Genomic DNA, 25,084 nt, shown 5'->3' on the forward strand with positions numbered 1-25,084 from the left:
CTCAGGCAGCGCGACACCGGGGCGCGGGCGACACGACACCGGGGCGAGGGCGACACGACACCGGGGCGCGGGCGACGCGGCCCGGCGCGCTCCGCCGCCAGCGCGGTGGGCGGCCGCCACCCCCGGCCCCCGCCCGGCCCGCTCTCCGCCCGCGCCGGTCACCGCAGCCTGGCCCCGTCCCCACCGCCCCGTCGGTCCCGGGTCCCGGGGGGGTTCTGCGGGGCGGCCTCGCGCCCAGGAGCGCGCGGGACCTCGCTGGGGGGACCTGGCTCCGCGGGACCCCGCAGCCGGGCCCTGCGCGCGACCCCGCCCTGACCCCGGGCGGCCGGGACGCGCCGCGCCTCAGCCAATGGCGAGCGCCCTGCGGCCGCGTCACCGACCAGCCGGCCAATGGGAGCGGGCCCGGCAGCCGCTTCCTACGCGCCGCTCTCCCGGCGGCCGAGCGGAGACCCGGACCTGCCCGCCGGGCGCCCGCCCAGGTGAGTGCGCGGCCGCCCGAGCCCGCGGACGGCGTCCCGGCCCCTCCGCACGGGTCCGCGCGGCGGAGGGCAGCTGCGGGGCCCGCCGGCGGGGCGGAGGGAGGGGCTGCGCCCGCGCTCTTCCCACCCCCGGCTCGGTCCCCGCCCCGCTTCTGCCCCCCCCCCCCGACCTTCCCCCCGGGAGCGCAGGGTCCAGGTGACGCCCCACCGCGGCCCGACCCCGCAGTGACCGCGGGCAGGGTTGCTGGGGCCCGCGGTTCGGGGGTTCGCGCTGGGAGGGGCCCCCGTCCCTCCTCCGGGCGGCGGTGGCAGCGCATCCGCTCGCCCCGGATTCGCGCGGGCAGAGGGACCGGGCCCGGCGCCCCCCGTGCCGCCCGGGGCCGGGCGGGGCCGCCTGTCACCCAAGGGCGCGGAGCCGCAGCGCCCGCCCACGGGGCTGGGGGCTGAGGCTGGGGGCTGGGGCGCAGCTTCAGAGCTGCGAGCTCAGGGCGCCCCTGCCCCAGGCGCCGGGGGGACCCTGCTCCCCTGCAAGGGCTGGTCTTCCGTGCACGTCCTGCTGTTTTCTCCGCCTCTTCGGACCCTGATGTCGCCCCCAGTAGCCCCCACGGGTGGCAGGGCGCGATCGACCTTAGTTGCCAGGACTGTTTGCAAAAGGGGTGGACCGATTGACCGCCTGTCATAAATAGAAAAGCCAGTGGACAGCCTTTCAGGACGGATCCTAGGCAGACTCGGGGAAGTAAATGCTCAGGAGCTTCCTGGGAACAACGATCCTGCTCCCCCACCCCCCTGGGGCACCTTTGGTCCCTGAAGGGATCTCTTCAGCTCGTGCAGATAGGCAGGCGGCCCTGAGGGTGGTGAGCAGAATGACCGAAGGTCCCCCTGGAATTCATGGTGCCAAAGTTCTTGGTGAATCCCAAGTGGCCTTCTTGAAACCTCCAGCCTTTCACCCCTAGGAAACAAAGAAATGCCAGGACCCCGGAATCCTGGGATTAATGCTCTAAGCCTCCTTTCAAGAGTCCTCCGACCCAGTGACCCAGTGTCCCTGACAGGTTACCCAATCACTCACCCGGGAAGTGGCCTGTGTGGAGTTGGGGCAGCACCTGGCAGAGGTGGGAAGGAGGTGCAGCTGACCTAGGTAGGACATTCACCCCTTGTCACCTTTAGCTGGGAAGGGACTGGAGCCCAGGCTCCACTCTGAAGGGAGTTTGCCAGCACAACTCCACCCCATCCTTGCTCTGCGGTGGAGTCTTCCAGTAGGTGCCCCAAAGGTTTAATTATGTTTGTATGGAAATTCCTGCTTAGTCATTTCCCTAGGGGAAAGTGTACCAAATTCAAGTCAGAGTCACCATTCATTGAGCTCGGCCTATACAATACAATGAGTCTGACTTAACTGGTCCCGTATACAGTACACTGTCAGCTAAGAGAAAACTTTGAAGACTGGGTTTATATTAAAATAACGTAGGAACCAACATTCCCCCCAAAAAAACCCTTACTTCCCCCCAAACAATTTGTGAGGGCTTTCAAGCATACAGCCAAGTTGAAACAAATATACAGTAACCCACATGCCCACCACCTGTATTCTACTATTGATGTCTTACCGTATTTGCTTTACCACACACTTACCCACCTATTATGACCTGACTGCTGACCTTAAGTAATTAGTGATATTTGGCTTTCCTGGAGCAGTATTTCTGTCTTAGCTCAGGGAGTTGGCACTGTGGTGGCTGGGGGTGGTGTCATTATCTCTTCAGTTGAAGACCCACTGAGTGCAGAGCACTGTTAGGTGCTGAGGAAATGAAGAGGCTGAAGACTCAGGCTGACCAGAAAGGGGCTTGATTTTTTTTGGTCTTGTTTTTAAGAGAGAGAAGATAAGTGGCAATTTGTGATAGCAAATGCCAAGTAATAAAATGACATCAGTAATGCTCATCAAGTTCTTTCTGGGTACTGAGCACGATTTATTATTAAAAGCTCTCTGCCTGTATTATCTCATTTAATCTTCACAATCCTGTAAGTAGGTCATGATTCCTTTTTGCCTTTTACAGATCAGGAAACTGAGGCATAGAGGTTAGTCGACTTTTGGTGGTATAGCCAGGACCTGAATTCCAACAGTCTGGGTCCAGGGTGGCTCTGGGCACTCTTAGCCACAATGTAGATGCCACAGGGGGATAGTGGGCGCTCCGGCCTGACCAGGGAGGAGCAAAGGGATATCAGGGCTGTCACGGTCCTTCCAGGGGTCCCAGCTCAGGCACCTGGACTCAGGTTCCAGTTTTCAGATGGCTCCAGAAGGCTGGTGTTCCGACTTCCTGTGTGTTTGGACTGGGTGCTGGTGCCCTGGGTGACAGATGGAGGTTCTGTGGCAGATCCCTTAGGGTACATGTGCTCCCCTCTGTTGGCCAGGCTTCCTCCTGTCACCACCCTCCATGTTCTGTCCCAATATTTCACAAGCTTGGCTCCTGTCTGTTTTGCTTCCTACTTTCTGTCACTTCCTTTCCAACTGGTCACTTCTCTTTCTTCTTGGTGTTTGTAAGACCCTTGGTTCCGAAAGAGCCCATTTGCCCGTGGCAGGTGCTCCTGTTTTCAGACTCAGTCCATCTCGTGTTGACATGCCAGTCGCCGGCTTCCCGAAGCACCCACACACCTCTGGCATGTCGCAGGAGCAGCCTGACCCCGCTCGAGGTGCCCAGACTCTGTCTCCTGGTAGCTCCCGTTTTCAAGCCAGACTGGCTCTGTCCTCACCTTCCGGCTCTTCCCTCCATCTGGGCCCTTGGGCAGGCTTCAGCCTTGGATGCGGGAGAGCATCTCACTGCCGTTCCCCCTGCCGCCCTTGTCCAGCTGCTCTGTGTGGCTGTGGTGGGTCTGCCGTGGTGGGAGGCTCATCCCTACCAGAAGCCAGGGCTCCTGGGGTCATGCCCCAGGGTCAGCAGCACAGACAGCCCGGTGCGTGGCGATGGGTGGCCAGTGGCAGAGGGCAGCGGTTGCCTTGCCCACCCCCTGTCAAGCAGAAAGGAGAGGAGAGAAAAAGGAACAGCAATGGAGAATGGCAGGAGAGGGAAGTGGTCATACAAGGAGGCTGAAGACAGGAACCTCACCCCCCTGCCACACAGCTGCGGGACTCCTGCAGGACCACACAAGGCTCTGGCTGGGGTGCCAGGCCCGTGGGGTTGCCCCCACCAGACCCATGAGGAAGGTCCTGGTGGGGCCTGCATGAGGGAGGCCACCCTTCCATCGTGGGGCAGAGGCCTCCTGGGGAGACAGCAGGACACGTGTATGTTTGGGATTCAACTAAATCTATGGCTTTTCATTGATTCTTTTGACAGAAAATATCGGGAGGCCACATGACAGAATACTAATATTAGTTAAATTTGGGGAGGAAGAGATTTGGATGTTACTTTTTTCCTCTGTACTTGTTTGCATATTTGAAAGAACTCCCTGCAATTAGAGGAACCAAAAGACACCCAAGGACCAAATGTGTTACTGGGGTCCCCACAGTCTCCCTTTCTTTTCCTACAGAAAAGGGCCCTAGACTGGAAGTCAGATGTGACTCTGATTTGTGGGTTGACCACTTACCTGCCGTCTGCACCGCATTTTGCCGTCTGTGGTATGAGCCTGGAGCTGGCTGTGGACACGACACGGACCCTCACCTGCCACCTCTGGCTTTCCGGCCGCCGCCGCCACCATGCCCAGCTCAGTGCTGTGGGCAGTGGACCTCTTCGGGAGGGTGTACACGCTCTCCACGGCTGGGCAGTACTGGGAGCTCTGCAAGGACACCCAGCTGGAGTTCAAGCGGGTTAGCGCGGCCACGCAGTGCTGCTGGGGCATCGCCTGCGACAACCAGGTCTACGTGTACATGTGCGCCAGTGATGTCCCCATCCGCCGCCAAGAGGAGGCCTATGAGAATCAGGTGGGGCACGTGGGGTTTGGGTTGCTGAGTGGGTTGGTTAGCTGGGAAATCAAACCCCCACTCCCCAGACTCCCGGCCAGTTCCCACGTTGGTCTAAAGTTCCGAGTGGTGCCCTGGCCAGTGTGGCTCAGTGATTAGAACGGAAAGGGCTGTGGGCTCGATTTCCGGTCGCGGGCACGTGCCTGGGTTGCAGGTCCGATCCCCAGTCCCAGTCGGGGCACGTCCAATCAGTGTGTCTCTCACTTCGATGTTCCTCCCCCCCCTCCCTCCCTGCTTTCCACTCGCTCTAAAAAATGGAAAAGATATCCTAGGGTGAGGATTGAAAAGCAAAGCTAAGGGACCCGTCCGAGCTGTGCAGTGTCCACGGTCTTCGGGACCAGAGTCCCTGTTGTGTCCTCACCAAGGCCGGCTGGTCAGGTTCACACAGGGCGGGCGCCTGGCGGTTTCCAGGAGCCCGGGATGGGGTGTGCCCCCCGCGGCTGGCCCCTCGGGCCCTCCGCTCCCTTCCCACCCCGGAGAGGGGCCGCGGCGCCTTGCGGCAGGGCCCGGCCCCCCGCCAGCTGCAGGCCTAAAGCCCGTGCCCGCCTCCCGTCCTCAGCGCTGGAACCCTGTGGGCGGCTTCTGTGAGAAGCTCCTGCCGAGTGACCGCTGGCCATGGAGCGACGTGACTGGGCTCCAGCATCGGCCGCTGGAGGAGGTGGCCATGCTCCCCTCGCCGCACTGGGAATGGGAGTCCGACTGGTACGTGGATGAGAACTTTGGAGGGGAACCCACGGAGAAAGGGGTAGGTGAACTCGGTTCCTGCCATGGCTCCGCATGGGGAGGGAATGCTTTAGGCTCGGCCCGTCCCCTCAGTGCTGTCCCCAGCATCCCTTTGCCCTGCGTGCTCCCCACTTTCTGCACATGGTCAGTGGGGATCAGTGCTGTTCCTCCCTCTGCCTGCTCCCTGCCTCCCCCAGCCCTGTCACTTCCTTCCGCTAGAGCCTTACAGAGCCCCTCCCTTGTATTTCAGGGGTGGACATATGCCATGGACTTCCCTGCCACCTACACGAGAGACAAGAAGTGGAATTCCTATGTGCGGCGGCGGAGGTGGATCCGGTACAGGAGATACAAGTCCTGCGACACCTGGGCCAAGGTTGGAGCCTGCCTGTGGCCTGGGCGTGGGCAGGGCTGACAGCAGTCCTGCTGTTGGGAGGATCACGCAGACCCTCATTTCTGCCCTCCTGCTTCTGCACAGGGGATGCCACCCCCATACTGAGACTGGCCTTTGACTTGTTTTCTGGGAACTCTGTCGCACTGCGTGTCCCTTCCTCTGGGAGGTGGCCACACTGGAAGGCAGGCCAGATTGGCCCAGGACAGCACAGAACTTGCCTTATCCCAGAATGAGGCTCAGTCTGTGCACTTCTGCCTCCCTCACCCCGAATGAGCCACTGTGGCTCTGGTATTGTTATTGTGACCTTGACAAACTTCCCAACTTAGGGACCTGAGGCCTGGACTGGGTCCTACGTGGCCTTGAATGAGGGGAAGGCCTCGAGCCTTCACCAGGCTTCTCTAGAGGGTCCACGCTGTGAGGTGGGGCTGCCAGCCCAGCCTACCTGTCCCTCGGGCTGGGAGCAGCCCAGAGAACAAGATGATGGCTGACATCACAGAGGGCTTACGCCACAGGGCCACGTTCTGTGACCGGCCCCCTTCTAGGTGGGGGGTGGAGTCACGGTAGGCAGGTCACTGCAAAGCAGAGCCAAGACCCTGTGTGTGCAGCTGCCTTCCCTGCTGGAGCAGCAGTGACCACTCAGGGACAGCAGCTTGGGCCTGGTGGCCGGCAGAGGGAGGACAGGGCAGAGAGGACCCAGGGTGAGAACCGTTCTGATTGCCTGCTGGGTGCAGTCAGGCAGCTGTGCACCGAGGTGGAGGGTGGAAGGCCGCATGCTGAGGGCTGGAGTGGGCTCCCGCTGGTGCCAGGCAGCCCTCTGCCAGGAGGGGAGCAGTGCCATCTAGGGGCCCAGTGCCCACGGAGACTGACAGCCGCTGCCTCACACCTGTTTGTTTCAGATCCCTTCAAAGGATGACCCCAAACAGCTGCCAGACCCCTTCAACGACCTCTCTGTGGGGGGGTGGGAGATCACAGATGAGCCCATGGGCCACCTGTCCGTGTGGGCTGTGTCTCTGCAGGGAAAGGTAAGGCCTGTGTCCCCCCCTGTGCCTTGGACAGGAGGTGGCCGAGGGGGGTGGACACAGTCAGGAGTGGGGCAGGAGTTGACCTTCTGTTGTCCTCCCAGAGGTAGAACAAGGAGGAGGGCTGCCGCTGGGACCGCCTCGCCTCCTATCCCCACAGCTGGGGCTAGCCTGAGCAAGTGGCATGTTACCAGGGTCCCCATAATCGCCCTTTCCGTGAATCCTGCTGTCCTGTTGACCCCCTGGATCCTGCTCCTCCCAGAAGCCTCTGAACTCCCACCCTATCCCTGGCCCTGGCATGGCCCTTCTCTGAGCCCCCAAAGCACTGACCAGTGCCCACCTTGGGCTCAGATGCCATCAACATGTTCAGAGTTCCCTGCCAACTCCCTTGGGGCACTTCCAGAGCAGTCTCTTAAAGTATTGCTGGTGGCTAGGTGGGAAAATGAATGGGGATGGGTAGGTAGGGATGGGTGGGGTCGGTGGGTGGGTGGATGGGTGGGTGGGTGGGTGGGTGGGTGGATAGCTGTAGAGATGGATAGGTAGGTGGATGGATAGGCGGATATGTGGAGGTTTGGAGAGGAGAGATCCTTCTCTCAGGGAGTTTGTAAACTAAACGAAGGAATGAAGCCGCCCCTGACTGCAGCAGTGACAGAGACAGTCCTGAGTGCGGGATCCAGCACTTAGTCGTGGTTGAGAGCGTATTTTGTGACTGTCCCATACTCCTTACCACAAATTGACCGAAATCCTCTGGTTGGCTTTTGAGCAGTCACGGCAGGCTTGGGGTCCTGTTTGGCCCTGGCTTAGGTCAACCACAGTTTTCCTGAGCCACGCTGCAGGATGGTGGGGAGCTGGCCTGGGACAGAGACCCCACCGAGGGGCCGCGCCCACCTGGAAGCAAAGAGAAGGCAGAGGAGGGGCTCAAGAGCAGTGTTTGCGGTGACCGAGTACTGCTTGTGAACCAGCACTGCCCTGCACCAGTCCTGTGGTCCCTAAAAGATGTGACCAGGACCCTGGGCTCCAGGGGGAGCTAGGTAGACAGATGGGCCCCCAAACCAGCAGGTAGCAGAAGGAAGGTTGCCCAGGCCTGGTTCTGCAGTGTGGGCTGTAGGGGTGAGGTGACAGGGTTGGGAGGCCGTGGTCCCCAGCTCTCTCCAGATGAAATGAGCCAGTGCAGGCGATATGAACAGGTGGCTCAGTCTTAAATACTTGATTATGTCACCGTCTTCAGGTTATAGAGAAAACAGTGGGTATTTTAGACATTCCTGTGGTGGGCATTGGTTGGGTGTTTTCCCAGTTAATCACTTGGTCAGCTTCCCCTAGAGACAGGTGTTTTGAGAGCCTGTCACCACTAGGGCGCACGGGACGCCCAGGGCACCTGAGGGAGGGAGGGAGGGGGGAGGCTGTCAGAGCACATGTGGGGAGCAGGTCTGGCCACTGGAGCGATGGAAATCCAGCTGCTCCATTTCTTAGCAGCAGTTAGGGGTCATCTCATCTGGCAGGAGGATCCCAAAGGCAGTTGGGGCTGGACAGTCAGGGCACCCTGGTCCCTGGTCTCCCAGGACTCCACCCACACTTGGCCTGTGCACGTGCTGATGCAAATGCAGCCAAGCTTCGGTGTCTGGTTCCTTCTTGGATCCTGGCCTGACCACCCTAGACCCTTCCTGTGGGTTTCTCTCGCCTCGCAGGTGTGGTACAGAGACGACGTCAGCCACCTCAACCCCGAAGGTTCATCGTGGTCCCACGTGGACACCCCCGGGGAGGTGGTCCAGATCAGCTGCGGGCCCCACGACCTCCTGTGGGCCACGCTCTGGGAGGGGCAGGCCTTGGTTCGGGAAGGAATCAACAGGAACAGCCCCAAAGGTGGGAGCCCTACGCCCTGAACTGGGAGAGACGGGGCGCCCAGCTTCACCCGGGCGTGCTAACTCCGTGCTTTCTTCTGGGGCCGAGTAGGAAGTTCCTGGTGCCTAGTGGAGCCTCCCACCCCTGAAAACGGGATCATGCACGTGTCCGTGGGAGTGGGCGTGGTCTGGGCTGTCACCAAGGACCACAAAGTAAGATGCGGTTGCAGGGAGGCTGGGTCCAGGGCTGTTTCACATTGAGGGTGGTGTGGGTGGTTCTTTTGGTCAACCCTTAAGAACAAATCAGCCGAGCACCTTGCAGTGTCTGTCGCATCTGAGATGTCCAGTGCCTGCAGAATCCCCCCTGGTCCATGCCCCGGACCAAGAGCAGAACAGCTACATTGATCATTCATAGGACGTAACATTTCAACAAATCAGGAGCTGATTTTCTCAAACCCTTGGTTCATTGATTGGCTCCCCTTGCTCCTGTCGTCCAGTGCTTATCATTTTTTTAAAAATGCTTATTGACTTGAGAGAGAGAGATAGATAGAAACATCAGTAATGAGAGAGTCATTGATCGGCTGCCTCCCGCACGCCCCCCACTGGGGATTGAGCCCGCAACCCGGGCATGTGCCCTGACTGGTAATCAAACTGTGATCTCTTGGCTCATGGTTCGATGCTCAACCATTGATCCACAGTGGCTGGGCAGTGCTTGTCGTTTCTATTTTATCAGAGGCAAGGCTAATAAAATATGCTGATTTCAGGTTGCTTACAAGTTCTCTTTCTAAAACCACCATATCAAGGGCATCCCCTAACACCCAGGGGGACAGGTCACCCACACATCGAATCCATCTACAGGGCTGAAGCCCCCAAGCCTCAGGCCACACACACTCCCACCTAGGAAAATACAGAACGACTGTCCCCCTCAGCCACTAAGCACTCCACCCTGAGAGCAACAGATTAAGTGAGCAGCAAATTAGATTAATATGAGCAGTTTGCTCAGTGTTAAAACACACATTTAATTATGTGTGAGCTAAGGTGGGGTTTGCACAAAGGGCCACAGGATGGGGTGTCACTGGTCAGGCTCACAGGTCAGAGTTTGGATTTGAGATGCAGTATGTATCATCTCTTCTCTCATCCCCACCTCCCGCCACCACTGCCCATGAGCCATCCACCTCCCAGCTCTCACTGCACTGAAACAGCCGAAGCCTGCCTGCTGCCAACAAGTGCCACTAGTGTCTGAACCAGTGGGGAGAAGGTTCTAGAAAGATTCAGGCAGCCTTGTCTCCTGGAGGGACAATGCCCTCAGCCAGAGAATGGACAGTAAGCCACCAGGACAAGTGTGGCTGGGGGCAGATGACCCTCAGCCCAAAGGGATGTATGGCTGGGGTGTGGGGAAGAGGCACATGGGTGAAGGTTTCCTTCCTAAAAGATGTGTTGTGCTCATCTGGGGCATGAACCAGAGGATCCCATTACTCATTTGTTCTTCTTGTGCTTTAATTAAAATAAAAATGATAAACACCCACCTATTTCAGTGGCACTCCAGGGAGGCGTTTATTTCTGACTTTCCCAGGTGTGGTTCCGCAGAGGCGTCAACTCGCATAACCCCTGTGGCACCAGCTGGATCGAGATGGTTGGAGAGATGATGATGGTGAACGTGGGGCTCAATGACCAGGTGTGCATGTGGTTCCGAGCCTTGCTTCTTGGGGGTGGGTCTCCGAATGGGGGCTCCTGGTGCTTCCCCTGTCCCTTCATACTGCCCCCATGGGCTGGGGGTCCCAGCACCTCCACACTCTCCCAGCCTTTGTCCCAGAGCCCCGCCTGTCTTGGGTCATTCCCCCAGGACCCTGAGAACACTGGCGGTGAGCAGGGATCTGGGGGAGGGACATGCATCCCAGGGACTGGGAGAGTTGTGTTGAGAAATACTTGGGGGAAATCAGACCACCAGGCAAAGGTCAAAACTGGTCTTCCCAACTTTCTAGATGCAGCGTCTCTTAAACGTGACCGTGTAGTTCCCCCAGCCTAGCCGCCTTCTCAAGGGTAAATGATGTTTGGCAATTTTTAGGACTCAGCAGGTGAAGGTGACATGCCCACCTGTTGCACTGTGCTAGAAACTCGTCTCGGGTACTTGCCCTCCCGCCACCCTCCCCAGTGAGCTGTGTGGCACAGTGTTCATGGGTGAGACAGGCCCCGGCAGGTGCACAGGGACAGAGCAGAGGCCAGCCTGCCATGGCCCAGCAAGGCCTCCTGGGGCAACAGCTCTGCTAGGTCTGGGGCCCGTCAGGCACCCCAAGGCTGAGCTCAAGGTGACCCCCTCCCCTGGTCCCTTCAGCTGCCCAGTGTGCCTTCCTTAGCACCCAAAGGCAGAGGGGAGGAGCCTCCTGCAAAATGAGGTCAGAACCTAGGAGGTTATTTTGCTTCCTGAAAAAGACCAGGTTCACGGGAACAGCTTCCTTCCCAGCAGAGACAAGATGGGGACATGGGTGGGCTTTGTGTCCCAGCACAGCGCCCACTGGCACCACCACCTCCTCTGGCCCGTTGCCTCAAATTCCCAGGTCTGCCTGAGGTCCGGGAGTAGGACGGGTCCCTGCTTCTCCTGAGCTTGGTGCCGTGCCCTCCCCCAAAGTCCTCTGGCCTCCGCTTCCTGAGTTTGACCTCTGCACCCACCCCAGGGCCACGCCATCCACCTTCCATCCCAACATACTCGAGTGCGCACACCCCACTGCATGTACAGACGTGTCCTCCAGCCTTGGGGTGCCCTCCATGCCATCCTCCCAACCCCCAAGGACAGGAGCCCCCAGGCCTGCACCAGCTTCTCACCCAGCGGCACCTCTCCGTTCCAGGTCTGGGGCATCGGCTGGGAAGACCGGGCCGTGTACTTCCGTCAGGGTGTCACCCCAAGCGAGCTCAGTGGGAAGACGTGGAAGGCCATCGTCGCCAGCCGGGAGTGCGACCGGTCACACTCGGGCAGCTCCTCGAGCCTCCTCAGGTGACCCCGGGCAGCAAGGCGTGGGGCGGTCGGGTGGCCCGAGGACGCTGCTGTGCAGCCTCTCACAGGGAAGCTGCGGCCTGTGGGGCCTCCCTGCTCCCTGAGCCTGGCGTCCGGGTTCCTTCTGAGAGTGGGAGGTGGGAGGCCACAGAGGAGCGAGGCTGGGTTGTCTGTCCCTGTTGGAGCCACAGATTGTCCCAGAGCAGGACTGGCCTGTTGGTTCTGGCATCTCAAGGAGGGAAAAGCCCTCTCTGCAGGGTGGACGATCAGGAAAGAGGACGACAGTGTCCTCTGGAGCTGGGACGTCAGACGCGGGGCGCCCAGAGTGCCCTGGGCCGCTTGTTCCCTCAGTGTCTCCCAGGCCCCGCCCCGGAGCGTCTGTTTGGGTAGATGTGGGACCCTGAGACTTTGTGTTTCTACGAGGTCCCAGGTGTGCTGCTGCTGCACTTCTGGGGACCTCACGTTGATATCCTTTCATCTGGAGAGTGTGGACGAGCCCCAGCTCTACCCACCAGCCGTTAGGGAGCAGGCAGGTGGCTTAGCAATAGCTGGAGTCGCCTCCACCCCACAGCAGCCCACAGTGCTTACCTGCCCAGCTGTGTGGCCCATGGGACCTTGGCTCCGTGCTCCGCAGCCACCATGTTCCTGTGTGCAGCCTGGGCCCTGCCAGGCCCTTGTCCATGCACCTTTGCTCCCCCAGCCTGGTGGCCATCACACTGCTGCACCACCAGCCCGGAGCCGGGCGGCCAGCGGGCAGGGCTTGCTCCCAATTACTGGAAGCTGCATCCTCTGCAGCTGGTTGTTCTCATGCTGAGCAGACCTTGGAATCAGCTGAGGAGCTTCTGCAACTGCTGATGCCAAAAACCTGCCTGACCTCGCTGTCGGCAGTGGCTTCTCAAACACGACACCAAAGGCACAGGAAACAAAAGATACACGACTTCAAAGGGAAAAGTTGGTGCCTCAAAGGACACTCTCAGGAGAGTGAAAAGACAGTCCAAGTTGCAAATCATATACGTGTATTTGACACAGGCCCAGTATCTAGGATACACGTGAAGAACTCTTACAGCCTGCCCGGCCAGCATGGTTCAGCGGTTGAGCATCTACCTAGGATCCAGGCGATCGGGGTTCGATTCCCAGTCAGGGCACATGCCCGGGTTGCGGGCTCCATCCCCAGTCGGGGTCGTGCAGGAGGCAGCTGATCAATGACTCTCTCATCATGGATGTCTCTCTCTCTCCCTCACTCTCCCTTCCTCTCTCAAATCAATAAAGACATAAAAGAAAAAACCTCACAGCTTGACAACAAAAAGATACACGACCCAGTTTAAAAAGGGCAGAGGATGTGCGTGAATGGACATTTCTTCAAAGTAGACGTGAATGGTCAGCGAGCACAGATGCTTGTTGTCACTAGGGTAATGCAAGTCAAGGCCAAGGTGAGGGACCACTGTGACCGCCAGAAGGGTCATGATAAAAAAGACAATGAAAGTGTTGAGATGTGGAGAAGTTGGAACTCCGCACACTGCCAGCAGGATTGGAAGCGTGGGAAACAGTCCGGCAGTTCCTCGAGAAGGTAAAGATGGAGCGCACGTGACCGAGCGGTTTCCCTCCTGGATACGCACCTGCAGGAATCGGAACACGTGCTCCGACGAGAAACTGCGCGAATGTTGACAGGAGCACTCCTCACAGCGCCCGAAGGTGGAAACAGGCCAGCTGTCCGGTGGAGAATGGATCAGGCAAATGGAGTCTAGTCGTGCAATGGAATCTTACTCAGCAATAAAAAGGAATGGTGTCCTGCCCTGGCCGGTGGCTCAGTGGTTAGCGCCTCGGCCCGTGCACTGAAGGGTCTTGGGTTTGATTCCTGGTCTAGGGCACATACCTGGGTAGCAGGTCGATCCCCAGCTCTGGTCAGGGCGTGCTGTGGAGTCAACCAACCAGTGTGTCTCTCTCACATCGACGTTTCTCCCTCTCCCCCCCACCCTTTCCTTCTCTAAAAATCAATGGAAAAATACCCTCAGGTGAGGATTTGCCAAAAAAAAAAAGGAATGAAGTACTGGCACCTGCCACAACATGAGTGAACCTTGACATCATTACACTAAGTCAAAGAAGCCGGTCCCGAGAGGTCGCATGTTGTATGGTGCCATTTCTGTGCAGTGTCCACAACAGGCAAATCCATAGAGACAGAAAGCAGGTCAGTGGTCACTAGGAAGCTGGGCAGGAGGAGACTGGAGAGTGACTCAGTGGTGCAGTGTTTCCGTCTGGGGTGACAAGAAGGCCCTGGAACTAGGTCGTGGTGATGGCTGCACACGATGAGTAGACTGAACGCCACTGCACTGTAGGCTTTGAATGGTAAACTTTACATCATATGTATTTTGCCACAATAAAAACAAGTGGTATTACTGCCAGATCCCCACCTCCAGGTACATTGATTTGCCTGGTGTGGGTACCGCCTGGGTGTCAGGATTGTGCCAAGTGCCAGCTCCCTGTGTTGCACAGAGAGGCTGTGACTTGTCAGGGGCCACACAGATTCTCAGTGGAGCTGGTGATCCAGGCCTCCTGACAGTAGCAGGTGTTGCTCCTTCCGGGGAGTCACAGCTCTGCACCCTTTGTCCCCAGTGCTGGCTGCTTCTTTGGCGATGAGGTGAGGGTCGGTGGTGATTCCTGTGCACCGAGCGACACGGACGCCTCCTCGGATGCTGAGAGACCAGGGCCTGAGCAGCCTGACCCTGCAGAGTCGCCTCAAAGTCCCAGCAACTCCAAGGGCGGCTCTGCCTCAGGCCCAGGCACAGGCACCAGGGAGTCCACAGAGCATGCTGCAGAGGGTGTCAGCCTGGCCGATCAGACCCCTGGGTCCGAGCCTCGCCATGGCCCAGCCGAGCTACCCTGGACCAGTATTGACCTGAAGGAGCCCAAGAAAGCGGCGCCTAGCCAGTCTGCTCCCAGCTTTCCTGAGACCGCTGGCCTCTCCCCACTGGGGATGCTCCCACTGGGCTTGGAGGAGCCCTACTGCGCTGAGGACCACCCACTGTGGGCCGGGGTATCAGGAGGAGGCTGCGCCGTGGAGGCCCACACAGTGCTCAAGTGGTTCACCGTCCAGTCGGGTAAGAGGGTGCTCCTGGAGGAGGGGAGCAGGCCAGCTGCCCTGTGTTCCGATGGGTCTGTCTGGCCTCCGAGACGAGTGCCCCCCCTTCCCTGTCCCAGCATTGGGGCCCATTTTAGGCTGAACTGGGGGACACCAGGATGGACCCTGTGGGGTGGGCTTGTGGGCATTTCATAAAGCTCATAGCTTTCTAGCAAGAAAGGGCTGATTTAAAAAAAAACAACCCTGGCCAGCTGCCCAGCTGTGGGCAGGGTGGCTCCGGCCCTGAGGCTCCCGCCGCCCGCAGGCCTGTCCTCCTCTGCGCACACGCTGTCCCTGTCCATGACGCCGGCGCAGACTGCCACCTGGCGGAAGCAGATCTTCCAGCAGCTGACGGAGAGGACCAAGCGGGAGCTGGAGAACTTCCGGCACTACGAGCAGGCCGTGGAGCAGGTGGGCGGCCGGGCCTCCCTCGGGGGCAGTGTACCAGCCCGAGGTGAGGTGGGAGAGACAGACAGACGGATGCGTGCGTCCCTGGCTCCATCCATCTCGGATGAGAAGCCGTCCCGGCTGGGTCCTTGCAGATTCCAGAATGAAAAGGCATGTCTGTTCCTTTATTCGTCCACCCTGAAGACCTCTGCTCAGGCCCCACTGTGTTGCAGGCACAGTGCCGGCCCTGGGACCCAGAGACCACAGCAGCCTCAGCGGGAGGCGGGGGGTAGGGTGGGGTGGGAATTGCGCAGTCTTCTCCCTGCTGGAGGGATCCCCATGTGCCAAGACAGTGCAGTGTTTTATTGAGAACTGACAGGGTTGAGGGTGGTCTCAGACCCCCTCAGGCCGTGTCCAGTCAGGTGGGAGGTAGAAGGTACAGGAAGCACTGGGCTAGGTTCATTCAGAGGAGCAGCTGTGTCTGGGCTTGTGGCAGAGGCATCTCCTGGTGGCTCAGCGTGGGGTCTCCAAGACAGGCGGGCAGGTGTGGGCCCCAGCTTTGCCGCTGACTCCCTCTGTGACATTGGTCCAGGCACAGAAACAGAACCTCCCCAGGCCTCAGTTTCCCCAACCAGAACAAGGGGTAACTGTGCATCCCCCAGGCTGTTATGCCTGGCCCCTGTCGGGTGTCTGATAGCATCACTGGTCATTAGGGTGAAGTGGGGGAGCTGGGAGTGCTGGGCGGGAGTCCCCTGTGAGGCCGTGAAGGGACTGCGGCCAGGGTGGCCCCGGGGTGCTGGGAACTGGGTACCTATAGGGCCCCAGTCTGGGGGCCAGGGCCTGCCTGTGACTGTCCCGTGGCCCCTGGGCCTGTGTTGCAGTCGGTGTGGGTGAAGACAGGGGCCCTGCAGTGGTGGTGCGACTGGAAGCCCCACAAGTGGGTGGACGTCCGCGTGGCCCTGGAGCAGTTCACAGGGCACGACGGGGCTCGGGACAGCATCCTCTTCATCTACTACGTGGCCCTCGAGGAGAAGAAGGTGCAGTGGGGGGCGAGGAGGCTGGGGGGCAGGTGCTGGGGACGGGGGGCAGGAGCCTGCCGGGGAAGTTGCCCCAACGTGCTCCACCCAGGACTGCGCCTGGCCCCTAGACAGTCCCCATCAGCAGCGGGCAGCCGTGTGGCAGCCCATGGAGCCATCTCCTGGGTCTGAGCACTGACAGGCTCCTGTGTTTCATGAGAATTCGGGCTCAGCTAAAGCCACTCACCCCCCAGGGCTGGGGTCTGACCCCGTCAGTCTGAGTCTCAAGTGCCCTGGTCGTCAGGAAAGAAGCAGCCCTGCATTTGCCCCTGAGCTAGGCTTCCCGCTGGGACTTCCTGAGCCACCACTAAGACCTGCAGGCCAGGGCCCCAAGGACCGTCCCTGGAATGAGGGGTAACCCAGGCCGTCCCTGTCCCTCCCCGCTGACAGCCCTGCCATCCGCCTTCTGTCACAGTACCTGCACGTGTTCCTCAATGAGGTGACAACCCTGGTCCCCGTGCTCAACGAGGCCAAGCACTCCTTCGCCCTGTACACCCCCGAGAGGACTCGGCAGAGGTGGCCAGTGCGTCTGGCCGCCGCCACCGAGCAGGACATGAACGACTGGGTGAGTGGGCGGTCGTCCCCACAGGCCAGGGTCAAGGGGCAGCAGACCAGGGGCAGCCCAGCCTTGGCCCGCTGCCTGTCCCTGTCCCAGTGACCAGCTGCTTGCCCACGCCAGCTGGCCCTGCTCAACCTGTCCTGCTGTGAGAGCCGGAGGGTCCTCGGCCGCCCCTCCCTGCAGGCCATCTGGTCCGTCACCTGCAAGGGAGACATCTTCGTGAGTGAGCCCAGCCCGGACCTGGAGGCCCCTGAGCACCAGCTGCCCTGTGACCAGATGTGAGTCCACTGTGCTCCAGGCCCAGCAGCAGCCTGGCCACGCCCGTCCCAGCAGCCAGAGCTGTGGTTCCGCAAGGAAGGGTCCCCACCCTCACCCTCGGGGATCACATAGGGCCTCGCTTCCTGCCCGCCGGCCACAGCCACAGCTGGCTGGTTCCCAGGCCCTGAGTCTTCCTGGGTCTGTGTGGAGACCCCAAGAGGGACATCGGGGTGGGTCACCCAGCTGAACAACTGCTGTGTATCCGGGTGAGGGGCATGGTTCTTGTAGGTGGCATTTAAAACCAGGAGATGGAATGAGGCTACCCACTGGGGGCGGTGTAGACAGAGACCTGGGGCATCCATCATTTTGGTGGGGATGTGGTGCTCCAGATTCTGCCCTCAGAAGGTCACCCAGACCAGGGAGGACCAGGGAGACATATGTGAGACCAAGAGGTCCTGCCCAAGAGGGGACAGTGGCTGGGTCTCTCTGCCCTTGGTTCATCCACTCTCAGTTAAAAGACCCCCTCTGGTGACAGTAGCAGGGCCTTGACTATAGGAAGTTGACCGAGGTGGCAGCTGCACTCTGCACTCCACCCGCCCAGGGGGCCTCACTGTCACTGGCTGGTGGCTCATCCAGCAGATGAGATGACCCTGCTCCCTGCTGTGACGGTGACATGCTAGCTGCGGGGGGAGAAGACTGGGAGGCCCTGCTGAGATTGCTTCTCCCAACCCTTTCCCCTCCTCCCAGGTTCTGGCGGCAGATGGGAGGCCACCTGCGGGTGGTGGAGGCCAGTGGCCAGGGCGTGGTGTGGGGCATCGGCTACAACGGCACAGCCTGGGTGTACACAGGTGGCTATGGCGGAGGCTGCTTCCAAGGTGAGGGTGGCCCGTGCCCCAAGGCTGCCAGTGCCAGCTCCTTGCCCTGCCACAGCCTTCCTGGCAGTCCCTGCTAATCCCTCCCCCTCCCCTGCTCCACACCGGAGCCAGGGTCCCAGTGTTGACACTCAGTTGGCAGCTGGCTGACAGGTGACCTTCAGCACTGCCAGCCTCTGCCGAGGACGGTCCTGGGGCCAACCCGTGAGGTGTGAGCGCCCAAAGACCAGGTCTCACCTCTGATGTGCTTTCCCGGTCTCGAAGGTTCTAGAAAGGTAGCAACCCAGGCCTCCACCGTGTCCAAGCTTTCCTTTCACAGACAAGCCTCAGGGCACATGGGGACAGCCCAGGACCTGGGTCTCCTGATTTCCAGGCCCAGATTCTAGCTCCTCCTTAGGTGGGTTGTGCCTCAGGATGAGAGCCCTGTGTGCTCGCCCAGTTCTGGGAGGCAGTGTCCTCTTGTCTCTAGGAAATGGAGGCAGAAACAAATACTGAGAAGGGACATTGTATGCCACATGCCCCGCTCTGGGGGTGGCTAATGCTGTAGAACTGTGGTCCACTGAGACCACACCTTGCACAGGTTTAACTGCTTCCACATTGCTGAGGCAGGGAGTACCTTTGTCCCCATTTCACAAATGAGGACATTGGGGATCGTGGAGGTTATTGAGTGTTAATAAGGAGTGAGCTGGCTGGGCCTCACTCCAGCTGGGTCCAGGTAAGTGGGATGGCAAGGGGGGAGCAGGTGCCCCCAGAACAGAGTGTGAGATGGAGGAGCTGGAGTGGGTGTGGATGGGAGGCTTGGTGCGTAGCGGGTTCTCGTCAAGGTTTTGCAAACCCAGAATAGTCAGAGAAACTGCAGCCCGCCGGCCCCTGCGAGATAAATTCAGCGGGCCTGTGAGCCCGTCGGCTGACCCTCTCCAGCCTGGCCTCCCTGCCCAGCCTCTGGGGCCTTTGGTGCTTCAGACAGAAGCCCGAGTCCAGCGGGCAGGTGCAGCTGGGTGCTGACAGCCTGCTCCCCCCAGGCCTGGCCAGCAGCACCGGGAACATCTACCCACAGTCGGACGTGAGGTGCGTCTACATCTATGAGAACCAGCGCTGGAACCCCGTCACAGGCTACACCAGCAGGTGAGCACGCGTGGGTGCCGCACCCAGCGGCTGCGGAGGCTTCCAGGTGTGGCCTGGCCCAGGCCACAGTCCTGACAGAACAGGACAGTCACGGGCAATGTCGTCATGCAGAGTGAGAGCTGGCGTCCGGGCCCGACGTGGCCTCGCTGAATCTCACTTCTCACAGAGGCTTCTCTTCTTGAATCTCTAAGTACAATGCATATTTTGAAAACTCACTTATTGAGAGTCGTAACACATGACATGCACAAAGCATAAATGTACATGCAACGAGATGTAGATCACTCTCTAAACACAGAGCTAGGTTGGTACATAGAGACGTGTAGATAGAGAGGTGGGCTTCCAGCCCTCCCAGTGGCCGCAGCCCTCTGTGGATTGTGGTCCAGGCCCCCACGTGATGTGGGGTCTCCCCAGTTGTCCCAGACTTGGGGCAGTTCACCCCTTCAGAGGTGCAGTGGTCCCAGCGTGTGTGTGTGTGTGACTGCCAGTGCCTGGGCAGGACAGGCCCTTCTTGCCTCTCGAGTCACACATGCCCCTTGTCCTGCCGCAGGGGTCTGCCCACCGACCGCTACATGTGGAGCGACGCCTCGGGGCTGCAGGAGTGCACCAAGGCCGGCACGAAGCCCCCCTCCCTGCAGTGGACCTGGGTGAGTTCCCGGCCGGGGTGGGGGGTGGGGGGGGGAGTGGAAGGCTTGCCCACACTGACCTGCCCCTTCCCCAGGTTTCTGACTGGTCCGTGGACTTCGCCGTCCCTGGGGGCACTGACCAGGAGGGGTGGCAGTACGCCAGCGACTTCCCCTCGTAAGCATCTCTCTCTGCATGGGGAGGCCCGCGGGCTGCCCTGAGCGGCGGGACCGGGCATATGACCCAGCAGTGGCCTCACCACCTGCCAGGCAGAGCCCCTGCCCTCTGCCCCCCCAGGCACCCGGGAATGGCTGAGGAGGAGACCCTGTGTGCCTGCCTCAGCTGGCAGCAGGGTTTGGAGCTCACCTAGGTGAGCTCAGGCCAGCACCCCTGGCCTCACTGGATGGGCTCAGGGAGGACGCCATGGCTCCTTCCACACCTGGTTGTGTCCCTACTCTGCCTGGCCAGGGTTGTGGGAGGGGCGAGCTGGGGCCCCGGTACACCGGGTTGAGGGGGCCTTGGGGAGCTTTGGGCCAGGCCCTGGTTGATGAGCTGGGTTGGCCCAACACAAGGGAGGCGAATAGGTGAAGGGGCGTCTTGAGCAGAACCTGGAGTAAGGCGGGCGCTGTTAGGGAGGCAGGAGGCCCGGTGTCAGAGGTGGGTGGTGAAAGAAGTGCTGACAAGCCTGCTGGGCTGGGGTCCCTGCCAGGGGCATGGCATCGGGGGCTGCAGGTCTTCAGGGTACACGAGTCTTATTCGAATGGGAGATGGAGCCTGGAGAGCCCCAGCCAGGGCCTGAGCCACATGAGCTGACCAGGGAGGTGACAGGTCAGAGGCCTTGGGACCTAGGCTGGACTGTTCCCCAGAAGGGCTCTGGTCGGGCCTGGGGTGTCGAGGGTTTAGAGCTCCCTTAGCTAGAACCCCCTGGACAGCTGCCGCACCCTGGCCCCAGGGAGGCCCCAGGGAGACCCCAGCCAGGCAGGAGGCGTCTGAAGGATGAGCATCGTGTCCTGTGATACCTGCTCCAAGGCTCGCAGAGGCTCCGTGCCTTGTAACAGTGGAGAGAGTGTGGGTGTTTGGTGTCGCTTTCCAGAAACTTCCACAAAGTGGTCTTGATTTCAGCTGCTTCTTCCTCTTGCAGCTCATATCACGGCTACAAAACCATGAGGGATTTTGTCAGGAGAAGGTGCTGGGCCAGGTAAAGACTGAGCCCAAGGTAACGGGGGTGGGGGGCCCGGCCCCTCCTCCTGGTTGCTCCCAGGCCAGACCTCTTCTCCTCTGGCCTCAGTCCCAATGGAAGGAACAGGGAGGCAGAGGGGAGGGGAAACAATCAAAGTAAATGTCAGCCCAGGAAGTGCCCGCGGGCGCCCAACGCTCGCATTTCTGAAGTTTGTCCTCAAGAACAAATAAGAGAAATGTCACTGGCAGCCTCTGCTGGTAAGCTGGACCGGCAGGACCAGAGGCCTGGCTGGGGGCAGGGAGCAGGGCCAGGGCGGGAGGGAGGAGCGCCCACCAGGTGCTGGGGTGGGTGGAGGTGTCCTGGCCCTCCCCAAGGTCCCACTGAGGCTGCCTTGGGGAGAAGGGCAACCTGGCTGCTTCCTTGTGCAGCCCCCGTGTGTCTGGGGCAGATGACCTGAGGCTGGCAGCAGCGTCTGGGTGCCCAGGGTTGTCCCCTCTCCACCATACAGAAAATGTAAGCTGGTGACCAGTGGGCCCTGGCTGGAAGTGGCCCCCATTGGCCTTGGGGATGTGTCCATAATCCCCGAGGGCCCGGGCGCCAACGGGAGTGGACACAGCATCGCGCTCTGGGCCGTCAGTGACAAGGGGGACGTGCTGTGCCGCCTGGGCGTGTCCGAGCTCAACCCTGCGGTGAGCACCCTAGTTCCTGCCTCTCGGGACCTCCTGGCCTGCCCACTCTGTGGTCACTCTTGGGGTTCTGGCAGATTTCATCCAGAAATAGGACTCCTGCTGTGGAGTCGGGCTAGGTTGGGGCCTCCCTGGGCCTGCCCAGGGGGGCACAGGGCTCTGTGGGCAGTTGGAGCTGAGGATGATGTTGGCGTGAGTAGCCACCAGCTACTGGGACCCGGTGGCAGAGGCTGGGCCCCCACAGCCCTCAGTGTCCCTCCTCCCTTGGTCTCCAGGGCTCCTCATGGCTGCATGTTGGCACCGACCAGCCCTTCGTCTCTGTCTCCATCGGGGGCAACTACCAGGTGTGGGCCGTGGCCAGGGATGGCTCTGCCTTCTACAGGGGCTCTGTGTCCCCCTCCCAGCCAGCTGGTGAGTGCCACCACACCGTGACTGGTCAGAGCAAGGTTGCGTTGCTTCCACGTGCAGGGGAAGCTGGTGGACAGGTCTCCTAGTTTTCAGTTAGGTCAACAAGCGCTCACTGAAAGCAGCCTGTGGACCGGGTGCTGAGGCAGGGCCAGGGTCCCCAAGGCCATGCCCCCTCCCTCTGAGCCTGGCTGGAGGGCAGTTATCGCTGCCTCTCCACTGTCCTCGGCCTCCTGCCGGGGCAGATGGTGGGCACTTTAGAGTGCTTTGCATGTCCTGTCCGGACCCTCCTGGGTCGCCCCGCGCGGCCCACTCCTCAGTGGCCTCTCCCCAGAGGGCCGTCCTGGCCAGCTTGTTCTTGGCTGGATGTCTAGACTGTCCTGCACAGGAGAGGCTGGCACCAGGATGGGCAAATAGGTGGTGGCTGGTGTGCCATGCCCTCCACACAGGGCCAAGGGCCTTGGGTTCGCACAGTGGGCCCGAGGCTCGCTCTCCCTCACATCCCGGACTGGGAACCTTTGTGTCCCTGTTCCTGAGCTCGGCCCCTGCAGCCCCACCACCTGGAACCTGCACGGCCTCTTTGGGCCTTGAGAGAGGCCATGGTATTGGAGGTCAGCTCTGCTTGGCGCTCAGCTCAGAGCAGGCTGGAGCACCCCCCCCATCCTGAGAGTTGCAGAGGAGCCCACATGCTCCCCAGTGCCTGGTGTCCCAGGTTCAGTGTTTCCCGGCCGCATTGAAGTCCGACCTCCTGTTGCAGGTGACCGCTGGCACCACATCCCATCTCCTTCCAAACAGAGGTTACAGCAGGTGTCTGTGGGCCACACGTCTGTGTACGCGGTGGATGAGAATGGCAAGTTCTTCCTGCCCCCCAGGGGTCACCGGGGGGGTTAGGGTTCCCTGACCACCCCAACGGGATGAGACTCTCAGCAGCCCCCAGGTCCCTCCCCCATGTTCCCCAGAATGGGGACACCAGCTCCCCCAGGTGGTCAGCCCTGCCCAGGCCTGGGGCAGAGGGCATAGTGCCAAGGCCCAGGTGACGCTGCACAGTGGGTCCTGCTCGGGGAGCATCTTCTAGAAGGTGGCACCCAGGCCTGTGGCGAGGAGCCCTGGGCAGGCACTAGGGCCTGGCAGGGGTGACCACTTGGCGCTGCCTCAGATGTCTCTCTGTCCCCGGCTCCCTTTCTTGTTGGGCAGTTGTCCAGGCTGGGCAAGGTGAGTGAAGGGCAGGCACTGGACGGAGACCCGGGGCTCCGGTTCCAGACCCGTCCTCTATTTGTGTGAAGAATTCCTTGTCCTCAGTTTCTCATGCGTAGAAAGCGCCCGAGGATGCCAACCTGCCCAGCCCTGTGGCCCAGGTGGCTGAGTGTGGGGAGGGCAGAGCTGGCTCCCCCGGGCCTCCCTGTGGGTAGGCAAAGCCCCAGTAAGTGTAGGAACACGGAGGGCGGTCAGACCACCAGATTCGAAGGCTCTGCTGTGGCTCCAGACGCCCTGGGCCTCACTGCAGCCGTCACCCTTCTCTCCCCAGGGAACCTGTGGTACCGCCAGGGGGTCACGTCCAGCTACCCGCAGGGCTCCAGCTGGGAGCACGTGTCCAACAACGTCCGCCGAGTGTCCGTGGGTCCCCTGGACCAGGTCTGGGTGCCCAGGGGGCAGAGGGCAGGCACTCACTCTGGGGTCGGGGGCTTGGGGGACTCGGCTTCCTGCTCTGGTCTCCCTGCTGCCATCCCCACGGTGCCACCACAGCTGGGGCTGGGCCTTCAACTGGTTTGTGTTCCAGGTCTGGGTCATCGCCAACAAAGTCCAGGGGAGCCACAGCCTGAGCCGAGGAACTGTGTGTCACCGCACAGGCGTGCAGCCTCTGGAGCCCAAGGGGCAGGGCTGGGACTATGGCATCGGGGTGAGCAAGCCGGCTGGGATCGCTGCTTAGCCCAGGGCTGCCTGGTCACATCATACGTGCTGGGCCCCAGGGGCTGGGACCTGGCCTGGGGTTGGTGGGAGACCCAGGCAGAGTCCCTCAGGAGTCCTTCGGCCCCAGCCATCTGGAAAGATAGTCTCTGCCCCTTGACCCCCTACCGCCCCGGTGACGTGGCTCTCTCCTTCCAGGGGGGCTGGGACCACATCTCCATCCGGGCCAATGCCACCAGGGCCTCCAAGAGTGCGCCCCAGGAGACAGCTGGGAAGCAGGGCCTCCCCAGCGGGCCCTCGAGTGTGGCCAGTGCCCTGCAGGAGGCCGTGGGCCCCGTCTGCTGCTGAGCCGCCTTCACTGGAGGCAGGGGTACCCAGTTTGAAGGATTGACGTGGTCCGCGAGCCTTCTCCGGTAGGGAGCCACTCTGCTGAAATGTGGCTCCCGGCCGCAGCTTGAGGGAGGCTGCCTGAGCTCACGGCCTCCCCGGCACCAGAAGCAGCCCAGGAATGTGAAGCCTTGTGGACATCTCCACACATGTCCCTGTCAGCAAGGAGGCACTGGGTGTGGAGCGGGACCCCCCACCCCGGCCTCTCCCCCCTCCTCTGCCTCCTGCCTTTCCAGGACAGGAGCCTAGAGCCTGGAACCTTCCAGGAAGGCTGGCCCCTGGGAAAGCACAGCCCACAAGGAGCCCCCCAAGCCCGGGGCATCCCAAAATGGAGAAGCGGCCTGTGCTGGGATGGTTTCAGAGCGGGACTCCAGATAGGGTCTAATTTCCAAAGTCAAGGAAGGAGTTGGCAGGTCAGAAAAAAATACTGGAGGGGGTCATCTTCCCCAGGTGGGCATGGGCCCCACATGGGTGGACAGAGGACGGAGGGGCCACCCCGTGGCTGGGAGCAGCTGCTGGAGTGCCTCAGCTGGCCCCTCCCAGATGGGGGGGGGCATCTTTGACTTCTGATCATGCTGTGGGGAGGAGGGGCTGGAGTGGAGACCCAAACCCAGCCTGGCAGGTAGGAAGGCACCTCCCCAGCGGCCCCCTCCTGTTATGCGGCTTCTGGGCTGCTTTTTATCCAGTGACACCCCATTTGATGAAGTCTCGAGTTTGCTTCCTACAACCAGACACTTCTGCCCGGGAGCTTCCCTTGCATGGCAGGAGGGTTCATTCCTCTTGGGGGTGCCCTCCGGAGGGCCATTTGAGAGGGCCAGCCGTCTCTGTGTTTGCAGGTGGGACCAGGAGGCATGAGTCTGGGCACAGGGCCCGACTGGACTGTGTGGGGTGGACGGTCTCTGTTTACATCCCTTGGTCAGGTTTTCTGCATGGGCATTAAGGGTTCATTCTACAGCAGCCACCTGTCCTTTCGCTGTGACTCTCTGTAGCTGGTCTCACCTTGCCCTTCCTCTAGACACTGTCCTAACTGCTGAGCACAGCTGTTCACCTGCCCAGCACCACTGAACATCTCTATTGTTCAATAAAAACTTACACCGGAGTATGAATGACGAGACTTTTTTTGCTGCAT

At 60.6% G+C, this 25,084-nt stretch overlaps 1 protein-coding gene across 2 annotated transcripts; it reads left to right on the forward strand.

The window, feature by feature from the left end:
• The first annotated feature begins 413 nt into the window (after positions 1-413).
• On the forward strand, positions 414-25,059 carry TECPR1 (tectonin beta-propeller repeat containing 1). Of its 2 annotated transcripts, XM_081137535.1 has the most exons (25): positions 414-479; positions 3,990-4,380; positions 4,979-5,164; positions 5,393-5,515; positions 6,430-6,555; positions 8,238-8,412; positions 8,503-8,603; positions 9,964-10,065; positions 11,234-11,379; positions 13,990-14,474; positions 14,760-14,905; positions 15,763-15,918; positions 16,373-16,522; positions 16,637-16,794; positions 17,522-17,649; positions 18,669-18,771; positions 19,319-19,415; positions 19,490-19,569; positions 20,534-20,590; positions 21,081-21,261; positions 21,534-21,669; positions 22,421-22,513; positions 23,189-23,295; positions 23,441-23,560; positions 23,767-25,059. In XM_081137535.1, exons 2-25 carry the CDS (start codon positions 4,156-4,158, stop codon positions 23,914-23,916), a joined length of 3,531 nt encoding a protein of 1,176 aa, XP_080993661.1. In that variant the 5' UTR covers positions 414-479; positions 3,990-4,155; the 3' UTR covers positions 23,917-25,059. The 2 variants fall into 2 exon arrangements, with proteins under 2 accessions (XP_080993661.1, XP_080993662.1); XM_081137536.1 differs by lacking the exon at positions 414-479 and having other exon boundaries at positions 4,292-4,380; positions 4,979-5,121.
• Positions 25,060-25,084: the final 25 nt, after the last annotated feature.

Source organism: Miniopterus schreibersii, assembly GCF_964146895.1.
Source record: "Miniopterus schreibersii genome assembly, chromosome: 4".
Classification (NCBI taxonomy): domain Eukaryota; kingdom Metazoa; phylum Chordata; class Mammalia; order Chiroptera; family Miniopteridae; genus Miniopterus; species Miniopterus schreibersii.